At 34.7% G+C, this 16,635-nt stretch overlaps 1 protein-coding gene and 1 pseudogene across 1 annotated transcript; both read right to left on the reverse strand.

The window, feature by feature from the left end:
• Positions 1–11,091: 11,091 nt before the first annotated feature.
• On the reverse strand, positions 11,092–13,343 carry LOC140815147 (pentatricopeptide repeat-containing protein At1g03540-like; annotated as a pseudogene).
• Positions 13,344–14,009: 666 nt separating this feature from the next.
• Positions 14,010–16,195, reverse strand: LOC140815100 (lysine-specific demethylase JMJ32-like). Its single transcript, XM_073174210.1, has 4 exons — positions 15,394–16,195; positions 14,676–14,851; positions 14,516–14,586; positions 14,010–14,433 (listed from the first exon to the last, which is right to left on the reverse strand). Exons 1-4 carry the CDS (start codon positions 16,075–16,077, stop codon positions 14,216–14,218), a joined length of 1,149 nt encoding a protein of 382 aa, XP_073030311.1. The 5' UTR covers positions 16,078–16,195; the 3' UTR covers positions 14,010–14,215.
• Positions 16,196–16,635: the final 440 nt, after the last annotated feature.

The following is a 16,635-nucleotide window of genomic DNA, read 5'->3' on the forward strand; positions in this document are numbered from 1 at the left end:
GATGATTATATGATTGTTGGACAACGCCGATGTCGACTAACCTGATCGCATAACGAGACATTTATGTGGTATCAGAGTCCGTCGGGTTCATAATCCCACCGAGGATTTTGATACACAACTAAAGTCTAGTTATTCATATACAACCCACGCCCCACGATTAGATTTTGGAATTCATGACTTCCCAAAGGAAACTCAAAAATTCAATTCCATTAATTGTTTCGGACTTCTCTCGCGTATAATCTTCAAACCATACGTCAATTGCCAGATTTTCCATCTTTTGAAAATCTTGTGAAAAATCCAATTTGAATCAAAACTCGATCGAAATGACTGGAATTTACTGTTTGATGTTTTTTCATGTTATTATCATGTTCTAAACCTTCCATTGACTTTCAAGAAATGACTTCCTACACCTTTCGTAGCCGCGCTAAGTTTTTTCCATTTTTGAAAATTCTCGTATAACTTATAACTTCGCGTAAGAAATTCAAAATCCAATTCTGCCAATTGTTACTTAATCCTCATGAATTATATTTTCATTCATATGAAATATTCCGATCTTTTCTTTTTTAAATACTTCATTGATTCTGCACCGAAAGTTTGTTATCCATATGCATAGGCATGTTCTATTTTCTTTGATAGAGAAGTAGGACATAGTTTAAGAAATAAAAATTTGGAAATTAATGTTAATGTGATTCCGTCGATTGGAATTTCTACTTTCTAGGATATTATTATTGAAACTTAAGTTAGTTTGACAATATTATGTTGTAGTTTGACTTTTAAGAGTTTTATAATACTCCAAGTGTCTGGATAAAAAATAATAATAATAACGATTGAGAACTCCTGCTGACATCACATGGTCGATAAAAAAAATTTAAATATGATTTTTGGGATTTATGTGGAATTAATTTTGGGACTAATCTTTATTTTAAATGGTCAATAGAGAATCTAATATTGATAAATTTTTTCCGGACTTGAGTTAGATTGATTTTGGACTAGTGCTTGAATTAAATCATCGTTAGAAAGTTTTAAGTCATGTTTTTTTAGATCTATTTTTGGTTGACATTTAAATGAAAATATGATACTCACGACTAATTTTTCAATAAAGTTAACAAATTATATTTAGGATTTTAAGCAAATATATATACATGTAAGTATATTTGTTCTTGATTTGAAACGTCATTCCCGATTCTACTTTTAATGTCGAATAATAAATTTTAATTTGTTTAAGTATGGTCTTAAACTATTATTAAATTCTTGTTTAAAAAAATTAATATAAATCAAATCATTTAACGTAAATTTTAATGTATAAATCCAATTGATCGGAATGTTTCATCTTTGTGCCTTCAATCTCCAATTTAATTTGTGAACGTTTCACATAATCCTATGTATATAAATTCTTCTTGCACAAAGGAACAATTCAAATCTCATTTTTTTGTTCAATTGAAAGCTGCCAATTAATTATTAAGAACTAAATATATAATACATTTCTTGAGTGGATTATATACCGTGTCTCTTCTCTTGAATTTTAAATATTCGTCTACTTGTTCGCATACAATCATATCGGCACTATATTTCACGATTTTCATATATTGTTCGAAATTTTTTCCTCCAATGATGTTTCTTTTTATCAAGCATCATCATTTACCTACCTTATGTATCATTGTCGATCTATAAAATTTTGAAAGCTACATTGAACACTATAATGACAAAATTTTAAATGAATTTAGCTCTCACATTCACCCATATTTTTTAAAAAAAATTGAATCCACTTTAAACTCATTTTTGAAAATTTAAGCTCTTAATTAACATGTAATTAAAGGCTTCTTAAATTCGAAATTTAAATGCATTCATTAACCCAAAAATTATTGCTCAATTAAATGCTAATTATAACAATTAAAATTGAATTAATGGTCTTAAAAATGTTACCATACATATTCTCCAAAATACCTACATAAATTCCTTCTCATAGATGAAAAAAGTCGCACCAAAAATCAACAATCCTCTTATATTTTCGAGCCACCTTTCAAGCAAGTCTCAAAGAAGCCTCAAGATTGCTCAACTTCGTGTTCGAAAATGATGACCCATGCCAAGACTTTTAGCGATCTCGAGCTCGAAATCAAGCAACTTTGGGGTATCATTACGAGTTTACTTCGTGCAAAGAGAAGTTGAAGGAAGCTCGGATCGCGTTCAAGTAGAAATGAGACAACTCTCTTTCGACAAGAAATTTACGAAAAAACAACTCAAAGATTACAAAGAAAAGTTGCAAGAGTCGCAAAAGTATGTTTAGCAAACATTAGCCATCTCCGAAGCTTGGTGCATCCACTATCACTCCACGAAAGGTTTTTGTTGTGAAAACCCAAAGTCTTGCAACAAGAAAACCTGTATATGTCATAGGAAATTTCAGCTCATTTTGGCACAAAATTTTTTAGTTCCATGCAATCATAATCTTGAAAATTTGAATGATCATTTTCCCCTCATTATTGACCATTTATCACCATTTTAATGACTAATTTAAACCACAATAAATCAGCTATTAAACTGCCTATACTAAAAACAAAATAATGATAATTAAGAGGAGGTTAATGACCATGAATAAGAGTTTTTAATGTGAGATTAATATTCATGAATATGTGTTATGTGTCATTAAGAGGAAGTTCATGACCATGAATAATGACATTTAAGGGAGATAAATGACAATGAATAGAATGACCATTGACCTTACTCTTGGAGGCTTATAAATAGAGGCTTTGGTTTAGTGTAAAATCTCTCCAAAAATCCTCACAAATCACTCATAAGTCTCGACCACTTAAAGAAAAGATGAGAGGATGCATTCGTCCATTGTAGTGCTGTCAAAGTGCTGCCCAAATCATGGCTGAGGTGCTACCCAAGTGCTGCTCGTGTTCGACCCAAGTTTTACCCAAGTATCGATTAAGTTCGAATCGTACATTTGAACCAAGGATAAGTGGGCTTTTGATATATATATATATATATATATATATATATATATATGTATATGTATATATATATCGTCATAAGTGGGGTTTTGCTGTTCTTTTATGTACATTTGCTTTTCATAAGTGTACTATTTGATATATATATTGACATAGTTGTTCTTAATAAGTGTGTCTACGTTTGCTCAAAAATAAATTATTTATGTTTCTTGAAATTCGATCGGCATATGCTATTCCTTTGATTTGCTAAATGATATTTGAAAACATGTTTGAGAAAAATACTTTTGAAAGCACTGTTATGATTCACATTTGATATGATCAGAAAATTCTGACATATGATTTGATTTGGCCTTGATGCAGTTGGATATAATAACCGATACTAGGCCTTGACCCGTTAGAGGATATAACTTAGGGAACTAATAAGTTAGTCATGTAAAATAAGATGATTTTCAGTGTCATTTGTATGATTTGATATGATATGATATAATTTGAACATATTGTTTGTATTCGACTGATATACGATATATGTGTGTGTATTTGTTATCAACTATGATCGATCGGCCCCTACTTGCTGAGTGTTTCTTCAAACACTCACCCTTACTCTACCTTCTTCAGATAAGAACGAAGATCAAGTAGAAGGGGATGAACAAGACATGCTTTGGTGTTGGTGATGGAGTTTCGAGATATGAAGATTTCTCGCTTATGTTCTTCCAAAATTTTGATTCAAGTTGTACAATGCTTCCATATGTTTTTTTATTTCGTTTTGGAATTTATCGATGTAAGACAAATTTATTTTGAGTTAATTATGAAAAGACTGGTTTTTGTTTATAATGAACTACGAGGCTCGTTGATTGTCGATTGTGTGATTGTTGAACAACGTCGGTGTCGACTAACTCCGGTTTCGGGGCGTGACATTTATAACCAACTCCAACAAGAGTTCAATGCATATAGTCATGAAAGGAAACTATGTGCGACAACTTGAGCTCAACAACCAAAACCTGAGTGCAGAAAAATCGCCAACCAACAAACTGTACTCGAGCATATGTAACAACTGCTAAATGCACAAGGAGAAGAGGTTAACGAGATTATGTGATTGTTGAACAATGTCGATTAACCTCGGTCAAAGGTCGTGATAACATTTTCACCCTACCCTCACTGATGTTGCAATAAAAGAGTGTAAATCTGAGGCTACACATATCACAGGTGGTGGTTGTGACTTTTCAAATCGTGGATGTTTTCCTGCCAATGCAAAATCTCAGGAAACTTGGATATAATTCGACATTTTTATTTTACTAGTGGGAATGTTATTCGAGATCTCATTGAGATATATTCGTTTAAAAAGTGTGCAAGAACAACACATGATACCCATCTGCTTTACATTACAGTTGGTCGAATATGCATCAGCTTGTTTTCAACATATGATCAATATTTGATAATTTTGACTGATAACATGTGACACTTTTGGATCAGATCCAACCATGTATGACTGATAACATGTGACACTTTTCTCTATTAGTATTCACTGAAAAGGTGGAGAAGTAGTGGAGTTGAGGTTAGATTCTCGACACAGTTTATCTTTTTAATGAATCCTCTCCTTTTTTACTCCTTTATCATCTTTCCCATCGTTACATTTTCGGACTATGGATTAGTAAGAGAGAAGATTTAAGGAGAGAATCCGTCCATGCATTCCAAATCTTGGCCGTAAGAATAATATACGGAGCACTAAGATTGATTAAAGGAATTGGAGTCGTGGTGGAGCCACTTTTCATTGCCTCTCTGTAACTAGTCTTTCAAATTGTATTCTTGACACTGGATGTTCATTATACAGACACTGACAACCATTCGCAGGCGATGCGTGCATGTAGAGCGATAGTAAGAGCCATACGGACACAGATAATAGAAATCGAGTTGTGTCGTGAAATATGCTTTTATGGGTTCTCGCATATTCGACAAACCTCTATAAAATTTAAGGATACATCTTTCTAATTAAATTTTTTTGGTCCCTTAAATGATGATGCTCTTCTCTTAATCAGAAGTACCGTCGCCTGTCGAATTAGCTTCGAAAACTCAGCACCATTCCATGTCTTGTTCAAATTCCCTCTTGCTTTGTTCTACTTGTAGCCTAGTTTGACAGATTGCACATATGGGATTCCTATCCAAAATTATTCAAAAGGCTAGCTGAACCGTTTAAAATGGTATTATATGTAAAAACTTGCACCACTAAATCTAAATCTTTGCTTATCCAATTGAAATATCCAAACTGAAATGATTTTTACTTAGGTGCTGATGGATGGAGAAGCTTTCAGAAGAAAAACAGTAAAAAAAAAGGAAAAAAAGTTACTTCTATTGAAAAAAAGGTTATAATTTTGGTTATATATTTTTATTTGTGAAATATATTTCGCAGAAGTTGATTAAATTTGGGTATGTGATCTATGTTTTCTCGCATAATGGAGGCTTCCCACTTGAGGCAATCACTTCCAAGGAAAGGGAAATAACTTTCATGCCATGGCTCCTCCACTTGTATCTCATTTACTATTTTCTTATATAATTTTTTTTTTCAATGATTGCCCCACTGAATTTTGTTTTGGGTTGTTTTTTCAAACACACATGATTCCTTTTATCCACCATTTAGCTCTAGCATTGAGTACATTGAACAAATTAGGTGGTTGCTCGTCCCTATGGAATAAAACATGTGTAGGTTAATGCTGAGTACTATGGAGTGGGGAGGTCTCGAACTCGAGCCACTTACAAGAGGAAAGAGGGTGAGACTACTTAGGCCAAACCCGGTCTCTGGTAGTTGTGGTTGTCTTTCGATTTAAAAATACATATATTATTTGAAGTTTATGGTTTTACCATGAGCATGGCAATAACACTTTTAAATTTCAATACCATGAGAAGCCAAACATGTTACTTGAAGTAAACAATGGAGATACTATGCCCAAAGTTGGAAAGATTTGTCGTTTGTCAGACGATGGAATCGAGTTAAGAAGTTGACACGTGGTAAGCGGTCCTAATTCCTAGTGCGGATGAGAAAAAAAAACCTATTCCTTTTTTAGGATAAATAAATTAATTAATTTTTTTATATGTATTATATATATATATATATATATATATATATATATATTCTATTTTATTAAAGTTAGGAAACGATAGTAACCACCTAAGAAGGACATCTACTTTTTCTTTCAACTTTACCCTTATATGATACTAATATCACACTTTTGTTTTGTGTTTTTTTAATTTCAACACACACTTTTATTTTTATTTTTTTTATTTCATCAATTCAAATAACAATTTGATCCATCCATAATTAGTCAAATTTCACTTTAGTCAATCGATAATGATAAAAAAAACTGTACAAACACGCATCGTTTGTGTAGAATAACTAGTATACAAAATGCTTGTGAACATGATACTCGTTCGAATCATGCATATATCTTTGGTGGATTGTGCGATGGGATGTCCCTACCCATTCCTTATCTTTTCAATTTTTAATCGATTGAGAACTCCCACTAACTGTTTTTGCACATTTTCTTTATTATTCATCTACTTGAATAAATATGAGGAAATAAGATTTTTATTATTATTACTACCAAAGGGATGAAGAATTGAGAAATAGGAGTGACCCTAAAATTTTAGGGACAATAAGAAAAATGTGGAGTATTATTTTTGGCTCAAGTACAAATAATTGCTGAATTTTGCAATTGTAGATTGATAGTGTATATTGAGTATGGATGGAGATGTATGTTTTTATTTTTGGAGTGAGTCTCATGTGAGACTGTCTCACAGATCATAATCTGTGAGACGGGTCAACCTTACTCATATTCACAATAAAAAGTAATACATGTTAATGGGTGACCCAAATAAGAGATCTGTCTTTCAAATACGACCCGTGAGACCGTCTCACACAAGTTTTTGTCTTATTTTTGTCCTTCCGCGCACTCTCTTGAGTCTTGGGTACGGACTATGCTCTATCAGATATGTGCACAACAACTCTGAGATCAACGGTCTCCATTATGATTTTATGTGGGGTCCAGATTGATCCAAAGATTGTGCTTCACGAGGTGCGACATAGCCCGCACTCTCAATTGTGGAGTTAGTTTGTTGAGTCACTAGTGCATGTGTCATGGGTTTGGAGGAAAAACTTGAAAATACTTTAATAAGCTATTTATCTCGACATATCATATGTTTGGTAAGAAGCCACCGAAAGGTGATCAATCATTAATCACAAGACAATTAGCAAACCAAGTGTTGGCATGATGAATCTTTGAAGAGTAGGTCTCTTGTGAGACGGTCTCACAAATCTTTATATGTGAGACGTGTCAACCCTACTGATATTTATAATAAAAAGTAATGCTCTTAGCATAAAAGTAATATTTTTTCATGGATGACCCAAATAAGAGTTCTGTCTCACACAATACGACCCGTGAGACCGTCTCACACAAGTTTTTGTCATTCGTGAAAGGGCCATTTTTTGGTGAATCTTTTAGCATTATACATATAAATGAATGGTCATCTTCAAAGTGATACGCGTGCTGCTATTAAAAGTGGCTAAAAAGCCTCAAAATTGGGTAAAGAATAGATTGTGCCTTTACAATATTCAATTATATCGTTGCTTATAGATTAAACGCCTTGTATAATTAATGCACACTTGTCAAACAAGGGCAATTTCAAATCAAAATGTATAATTTACAAAGAGTTCTTTTGATATGCAGCACACCACCGTGCACATTTTTGTGAGCACCGATGATGTGACAGTCTCTTATTAGATGTGATGAAACATAGAAAAATTGCACATCTAACTGGTGACTGTCACTTCATTAGTGTTTACATAACTATTCACGGTGGGTGTGTAACATATCAAAACTATATATATTCGACTTAAGGTTTATCCTCGTGTCTTTATTTAACTTGTTAGGCTGTATTATTGATGCCACTAGAGAAGATTTAAGTATTTAACTTAATCTTTATCGATGTATTGTTCTCCATGACGATGAAAAGTGAAAAAAGATTAATTGTCTTTGATAGAGTTTTAAAGATGCTAGTTGTTCGAACATTTAAAATCGAGGCGAGTTGGTATAAATATCTCCCAAACAAAAGATTGGTGTATGTTCTAAACCCATATGTGTAAACGAAAAATTTCCCCGCCTCCCAAGTTTTTTTCATATCTTCTATAACCTCGACTGGCTTACGGGCAGCTCCATAGAATGGGCTGCTATAAATACCAATTTTATTAATTTTTTTTTTTAATAAAATAACATAATATCATCATTTAACTATAGTTAAAACATACGAACTGGAAAAAATAAAAAGGGATAACTAAATGGACAAAAAACTTCCCAAATTAAACTAATATTTCACAAATAGTAGGTATCTTGTAAAACGTATGTGAGACCATTCAAGTATATTCATATTTACAATAATAAGTAATATTTTTGACATAAAAATAATATTTTTTCATGGTTGACCCAAATAAGATATTCATATCACAAAATTGACCCGTGAAACATTCTCACAAAAAATTTTGTGTTTCACAACATGTAGTAAGAGTACTACTCAAGTGTACGATCTCATGTGTGTCACGCCCCGAGCCCGGGCCAGCGCTTGCGTGACTGTATAATATGCCCCTATAGCAACTACTTCGTATTCGTCATCGCTTTACGAAAATTATTAATCTAAGTTGCTATTGGAGTCCATTATAATTTATAAGTCAATAATAAATTTATTTTAAATATTTAATTTTTACCATGTTGGAGAAGAAGTATCAAAATGTGAAAGTCCACATCTTGTATGTCAACACTTATCGACAATATTTGGATGTCAATAGCATTAGAAAAAAACAGCCGCATCATAGATTTTTTCGTAAAGTGATTACATATATAAAGCATTTGATTCATTTTTCATGCCAATTAAGCCTACTCTATCCCTAGTCGAGTATATAACTATTGTTTTTATATGACATGCAATAGACAAATAATTTATTAAAGTTAACCAAAATACTATTCGATGAAAAAGACGCAAGAATATAAATATATATATGTCAAACTTGTAACCAAACCGAATTTTTCGTCTTATTACAATACGGGAATGGGTTTATTGTCAACATGTGTGAATATTGGCCTCTCCAGTTGTTAGAGTAGGTGTCCGACAAGTCAACTTGTGGCTCACAACAGCAACGAGGAGATGATAATGTCACTCCAACCATGAGGGTTTCTATGTCCTAGGTTATTCCATGTTTGTGTGATCGATCATACACATTTTAATGATATCCGATCATGAAAAGATCAAATAACTTGTGTCGTCTTATATACGATGGAAAACAGAAAGTAAAAAAGAGAGGAAAAAACTAGTTCAATCTTCTATGCACGCCTTAAATTGAGTGGTGCTGATATTGCATGCCTACATATAATACCAACTTCGATGATTTCATATCTATTAGTGGAGGAAAATGATTTCATATCAAGATTTGTAGACAAGAAAACCTCGAGTGTGCTTCTTGCTTTAGTTGTATTCCATTTCAAGCACGATAATGCTAAAAACTCGGGAATTCAATAGGATTTGGATTTTATGTATTTTTTTTAGAAAAAAAATAAAGGCGGAAAATAAGGGCAAACTTCTAATTTTGGAAACCTCGAATAAATTAGTAGATTATTTGATCGATCGAGAGAAGATGCTTGCTCTTATTCGTTTATATATAAATATAATCAAATACCATCGTTTGTATTTAATTTCCTCGAAGCAAAACAGGTTTGATCTTGGAATGTTCCGTTGACGACATTTAAATTTGAAATCGATAAGAAAAGTGGGAGAATTTTGTATCGTTTACGATATTTATGACAATATTAAATAACTATATTTAGTTTTTCAATTATATCGTTTACGATATTTATGACATCCAAGAAGGATATGAAAGTTATAAACAAGAATAGACCATAAAATTATGTACATTTTCTAACATTAAAATAGTCATATTCGTGTTGATGTCTATTCTGATATCGAGTTGATTTTACTATTGATCTAGCTGTTTTAGATCGAGCTGGTTGATCAGCTTGGTTTGAGTCGAGCTGATCCAAGTCAATCTGACCGCTTCTCTTGATTATAACTCTCATTCGTCGATTTCTTGACAAAGTGATGAACTTGAACATTGTATCTCTTTCCCTTGGGTTTCTATAGAATCAAGAATTACTCAATTTCAAGTTTATATGAGAGATATGTGCTCAAAATACTAAGTTATACATAAGCTGAAATTTGTTCTTCATTCAGTGCAAAACCAACAACTTCATCGAGGTTTTTCATCATTTTAAGATCTGATACGAGCATTGACTTTGAACAATGATTTGTAGATTTTGGTCTTAGTTTTGTATCTCATATTGCATCGTTCCATTTCGATAATCGAGGTGAGATATGTAACCAAAATACTAGAACCAGTTATGTCAAACTGATTTCAGAAAATAGTTTTAAAAGCTTCATAGAACCAAGTATTTTTCATGTAGCAAACAAATGAATGTCGCAGGGTGCTCGATGGGCCACAGAACGACCGAGCATGTAGTAATTTTCTTGAGAGAGGCATTAAGATTATATTTTTTAGAAAATTTTGACAAATTTAAAAGATGGCTCATTTAGGATGGACAAATTCTTTTGCTTCATGTGGGTCTTCAAGGGCTCCACTGTGAGTTCTTCCCCTGCCACTATTTTCACAATATCTTCACAAAATGAAATTTGTATTACTTTGGTCAAGAGATTTGGACTTCAGGCTTTCCCGGAGCATCAAGCAAACACAATTTAAATGTTTTTAAAAAAATTTAAAACATATTTTGAATCTACTCTCATATTCTCTTAAACAGCCATTAATAATTCAAGTTTTCTTTCCTCCCAAAAATAATTTATTACTATATTATATTGTAAGAATATCCACTTATTCTCGAAAAGTTGAAAATTTGCAGTATTTAGAAAATATAACCAAGCATTCATCACATTCTTCTTTTCAATTTATGGAAAGTTTTCTAGAAGAAAAAAATTTACTTGTGGTGCATTTCTTGTTCCCTCTGTTGTCATCCCTTTTCCTTAGCTCAAATTGCATCGGATATTTGACATCTGATAACGAGGTTTGTAAAATTGAAGTGCTTTCCAAGTGTTTATATTCATTCACCCTTTGTAATTCTGTATCCACTGCAACCCGTAGCATCTACATGGCTGTCCACAATCTTCCTTGGAAGGTGGCCAATTCAATTCAATCCCTTCCCTTGTATTGTTTCAATTTCCAGTGCATTTCGCTTCATTTTACTCCACCTTCCAGGCTCATCACAATAGTCAAGAAAATGATCTTTACATCTATAAATATTTTGAAATGTCATGAATGATAACCATACATCTCGGTCAATTTTCTCGCCCACTCGGAATAAATTATGTCTCGTAAAAGTGGAAGAAACTCCACAAATCAAAATCTCACTGTACATAGATCTCTTCGGGAATATCAAGAGAATTCACAGAAAGGCATGTGTTCTGTATACTGTTATCAATCCAACTCCTTCCCGGGGTTTTTTTCACCCCTCTTTTCTGCATTAGGTTCAAAATTTTATGAGAATCTTTCCATCGACCCACTGCCTTGTAAATGTTAGCTAGTAGTACATAACTCAAGTGAAAATCAGGTTTCAGTTCAATCATTTTCTCAGCGATCCGTTCTGCAACAGTTGGATCAGTAGAGGTAGCACAAGCTCCAAGCAGAGAAGCCCAAAGTGATGAGTCGTTTCTGAATTCCGAATTCATAATCAATTCTTCAGCTTCTTCTATGTTTCCACAACGACCTAAAAGATCAACCATGCAGCTATAATGTTCGATTCCAGCATTGATCCCATAGTTGATCATTGAGATGAAATGTTTACGCCCTTCATCAACCAAACCACTATGGCTGCAAGCAAATATAACTCCGATGAAACTTATGTAGTCCGGTTTAATTCTTTCTTTAATCATCTGATCGAATAGTCTTACAGCTTCTCCACCTCTCCCATTCTGAGCAAATCCACCGATCATCGAGTTCCAAGTAATCAGATTTTTAACAGACATGTCCAAGAAAATTCTGTGAGCAAAATCCACGCAGCCACATTTAGCGTATAGATCAACCAAAGCTGATTCCACCACCACATCTCTCCAGCCACCCCTCTTCAAATATTGGCCATGTACCTCCTTCCCAAGCTTCTCAGCAGCCAAACCGGAACAGGCACGCAGGACGGTACCGAAACTGTAAAGATCCATTTCCATATTCCGGAACAAGTCAATAACTCTTTCGAAGTTGCCCTTCCGACAGTGTCCCCCGAGCAATGCGCACCACGAAATTGAGTTCTTACTGTCCATTCTATCGAAAACTTGTTGTGAATCTTCCATCGACCCACATTTTGCATACATATCTACTAAACTACTATCCACAAAAACATTCCAACTAAAACCACCAGTAATAACTTGCGCATGCACTTCTTTTCCTTGCTTCAGTCTTTCTAAATTCCCCAAAGCGGTCAAAGCACTCCCGAAAGTAAACCAATCTGGAAGAAACCCGTATTTCCTAGACATCAAATAGAACATTCCCAATGCCTCCCTGTACAAATCGCTCCGGGTGAAGGCAGAAATCACAGAGGAACAACAGATGGAATCTGGTTCAAGCATTCCATCGAACAGCTTGTGACAATCCCCCGGCTCAAAACTCCTCCCGTACATATCAATCAAAGCACCAACAATAACACTGTTAAACTCAAGCTCACATTTTATCACCAACCCATGTAAGCATTTCCCCAATTTCAACTCCCCAGCTCTGCACAAGCTTTGACCACCGCTGATAAAGTGAAAGCATTTGGGCCAATGCCATAATCCAACATATCAAGATACAACTTAATAGAATCACGGGGTTTTCCTGCACGAATGTACCCGGATATCATCGAGCTCCAAGAAACGACATCCTTGTAGCATAACCCATCAAAGAGTTTTCGAGCATCGTTAAAATCTGAGCCAAGTTTGAAATAAATGGCCAAAAGAATGTTACCGACATAACGATCAGTTTGAAGGCCAGACTTTATGGTGTGGCAGTGGAGCTGAAGGCCGAGGGTGAAGTTGAAGGATTTGAAGGAAGAGTGTAAAATCGTGGCATACAAGACTTGTTGGGAGACGATTTTCTTGCGGTTGGTTAGGGAGTTCAGCAAGGTGATGGCATCGGAGATTAAGCCTGCTTTGCAGAATTGGATAATTTGAGATGGTATGGATTGTGGAGAAGCGTGATTTCGCGCCTTAAAGAAGAGATTCATCAATTTCAATTTCTCAAATTTCGGAAATGAAATGCAAACATCTCATCCCAGATTTTTCTCGGAGTTTACAATTTCGCACTATTGATCCATTAACGCTTCATATTACGTTAAAATATATATCCTTCGTTGTGTGAATAAATTTTATACGTTCAACAGTGTTTTATATATATATATATATATATATTTGAAAAAAAAATAAGTGCATTTACTTGTATATGGTGATAAATAATAAATGAAAAGGATATGAGAAATATAATTTTTTTATAAAAAAAATATATATTTTAAAGGAGTTATGCATTAATGATTAATATGAATTGTCCAACTTTACAATGCGATGATGTAAAATTATACTTCCACACCTACCATTTATTTAAAAAATTATTAATAATAAAATAATCTAATATCACTTGTCGTTTTATCAAAAATTATAATTCGTGGTGATGATGAACTCAAATCTTTTAAACAGTACAAGAACTTATACACCATGTTAAGATTGATCTATCAAACATAGACAATTATTCCACTCACCAATATTTCTCTCAATAATTACACTCCTTGCAATAAATACAAATCGAACTCGTGACATTGACTATTATACCAATTGTAAGATCGAACGTCTTATCGTATTTCTTGAAGTTATAGCTGTTAATAATTGTGCAATTGAAATCTTTTAATTCACACGGCAGTTCGAGTACCACGTTTTAATTATTATATCAAATAAAGACAATTATTGAACCCAACACATAATATCTTATCATTGTCCTTTATAAAAAAAAAATTAAAATACAATTATTATCATATCATAAAATACTAATTGAAATCCTATGCTCCATATTTTCATACACATCTAAATTTAGAAACTAAATATCTTAATACTGAGTGCTACTCAAATTAACCACCAACAGTTTTTTCATGTCTTCCCTTTATAGTAATGTACTCAAACTATTGGCAAAAATACATACATAACATATTTTCCGACTAGGATCGAAGATATTGATTCTCATCCCTATCATCTTGGTTCTTCTCCATAGATGCAGCAGCAACATCTGATGCATACCCTGAGTCATTCACCGACCCAAAATCATCATATTTTACATTACCATTTTGGCAGAAAATCGGATCCTGGGACCTCGAGTAAGGAATTGATTGCAGGAAGTTGAAGTAGGCATATTTGATGTCGAACCCCATATCATACCCTGCCACACATGCCAGGTTACATATATAGATTTCTCCAACCACTGAAATCAAAACATAGAAGAAATTTCAAGATTTTAGTACAGTAATTTATCGCGATGGTGAGTCCTCTCTCGTCTGAACTTTGTCTAACATGATGAAACCACATGCTAGGCCTGCATGGTATTCAGTAAACATTGTTATCGTGCAAATTCAAATATCTGCAAGAACAAAGGAAAAAAATAACAGAATCACTAAAGCTCACAAGTAGAGCATCTCCCCTGCCTTTACTGTCACTTCATATGGCTTCGGTCCATTGAAATATAAAGGAAATTTATTGATTTCTCTCTGCTTTTCGCAGGGTGAGGGGTATGGATTCAAACTGCTCCATGGGACATACCGAACTGGATCTTCTAGCTCCAGTGTGAACTCTCCCCTATCCTGTGAAGTAACATAGTATTTAGAATCAAAAGTCGACCAATGAAGTAGAAGGAGCGATCTCTTCCTGCCCACGATTTGGCCCGTCCTGGAAGTAGGCATCCGATTCAAAACCAATACTACATTTTTCACAGACTCAACCTTTCCTACCATTGAAATTGATGATCTCCAAAATGATAAACCTTACATCTCTCGAAAAGTTTGTCATAATTCTAGAGCTATGATATCTTAAAATCTTCAAAGGTGACTCGCTGAAGCAACAATATGTCATCCAAGAACCAAGAAAATCGTTCCCAAAAAAAAAAAAAAACCAACTCTTTTCACTCATTATGAGTAGTTAAACGCTAACTCAAACTCAATTTCCAAGAGTATCAAGCCGATCAATCTCAAACTTGAAAAGCACGAAACATTTTTACACATTAACAGTTATAGAACGTAGACCGAGCTATCATTGGCGGCTAAGCTTGCTTAGCATGCGTGATATATTACTATTTATTCGTAACAATTTCACACCAAATAAACCAAATTTTATGGCAAAAATGCACCTGGTTATAGCAATAGTGAGCAGCTGGATACTCTGTTATGTACATTCTATGAACATCGGTAGGGGGAAGAAGAAGGAAATGCTTCTCTCCGCTAATCACTACATACAGATTCTCATAATGATCCTTGTGAAATGAAGTCTCAGAGAACTGGTTACCGATCCACAAATTCACAGCATCCGGCTTGCACCCCAGTGCCTCGCTCGCCCACCGAATATCTTCCTCGCAATCACCGGCCAGCGCCGCATATTCACTGCGGAAGCAGTCATTCTGCTGCTGTAAATACGCTACTCTATTGTCTTCACCGGATCGTAGAACCATTTCTAGAGCCTCTTGAAAAGGGAGGTTCTGGACGTGGGCGGAGGCGAAGCAGAGGGAGGAAGGGGTGATGGGATGGGGCGCGATGGAGTCGGCGTGGCCGGTGGGAGTCAGATGGAGGGAGACGGGCCCGGAGGAGGAAAGGGCGTCGAGGAGGTACGAGGTGGAGGTCCATGAGGTAAGTGCCGGCCAGTGGGTGACGGCGGCGGAGATGAGGCAGGGCTTGTTTGAGGTGACGTAGTGGCGGAGGAATTGGAGGGGAGTTGGTGGGGTGGGGAGGTGGTCAATGTGCGGTGGGTTACCTAGGCTTAGGTCGCGAACTTCCTGCCATAGATTCTGTATAGCTGCTTCAACTTCTTCGTCTTCCATTAATGGAGGCGGGTAAGACGACGGCGGCAGCGGCGGCGGAGGCGGAGGAGGAGGAGAAGGTGTCGCTGGAGAGTTATGAGGCCACGTTATTGGACTCTAAATTTGGCCCATTTTATTGTAGGCCAAATGTATTGGTTTTCACTCATTACAGGGCCTTGGGCCCAATAAAATGGTGGAACGATTTCATAATTAAAGAAGGCCCAAACTCATATCCCTAATACAAGTTTTTTTTTTTTTTTCTAAAACAATATATAAGAAAATAAAATTAAATAATTTTGTGATATTTCATTGTAGTTTTTTCTATTTTTTTGAAATTTTTTTTTCTTTTTATTTATTTTGACTTGCATCGTGTTTTTTTTATATAAAAAAAAACTTAGGCAAAAACTTGTGTGAGACGGTCTCACGGGTCGTATTTGTGATACGGATATCTTATTTGGGTCATTCATGAAAAAGTATTACTTTTTATGCTAAGAATATTTTTTTTATTGTGAATATGGGTAAAATTGATCCGTCTCACAGATTAAGATCCGTGAGACGATCTCACATGAGCCCCACTCA

The sequence above is a fragment of the Primulina eburnea genome, chromosome 15 (genome assembly GCF_022965805.1).
Source record: "Primulina eburnea isolate SZY01 chromosome 15, ASM2296580v1, whole genome shotgun sequence".
NCBI classification, from domain to species: Eukaryota; Viridiplantae; Streptophyta; class Magnoliopsida; order Lamiales; family Gesneriaceae; genus Primulina; species Primulina eburnea.

Excerpts from the sequence above, each read along its gene's own strand:
- LOC140815100 (XM_073174210.1), bottom strand. The coding sequence starts at position 16,077 with ATGGAAGACGAAGAAGTTGAAGCAGCTATACAGAATCTATGGCAGGAA. Across the intron at positions 14,852-15,393 it reads CTCACTATTGCTATAACCAG|GATAGGGGAGAGTTCACACT; the intron begins GTGCATTTTTGC and ends GTTACTTCACAG. Across the intron at positions 14,587-14,675 it reads GCAGGGGAGATGCTCTACTT|GCCTAGCATGTGGTTTCATC; the intron begins GTGAGCTTTAGT and ends AATACCATGCAG.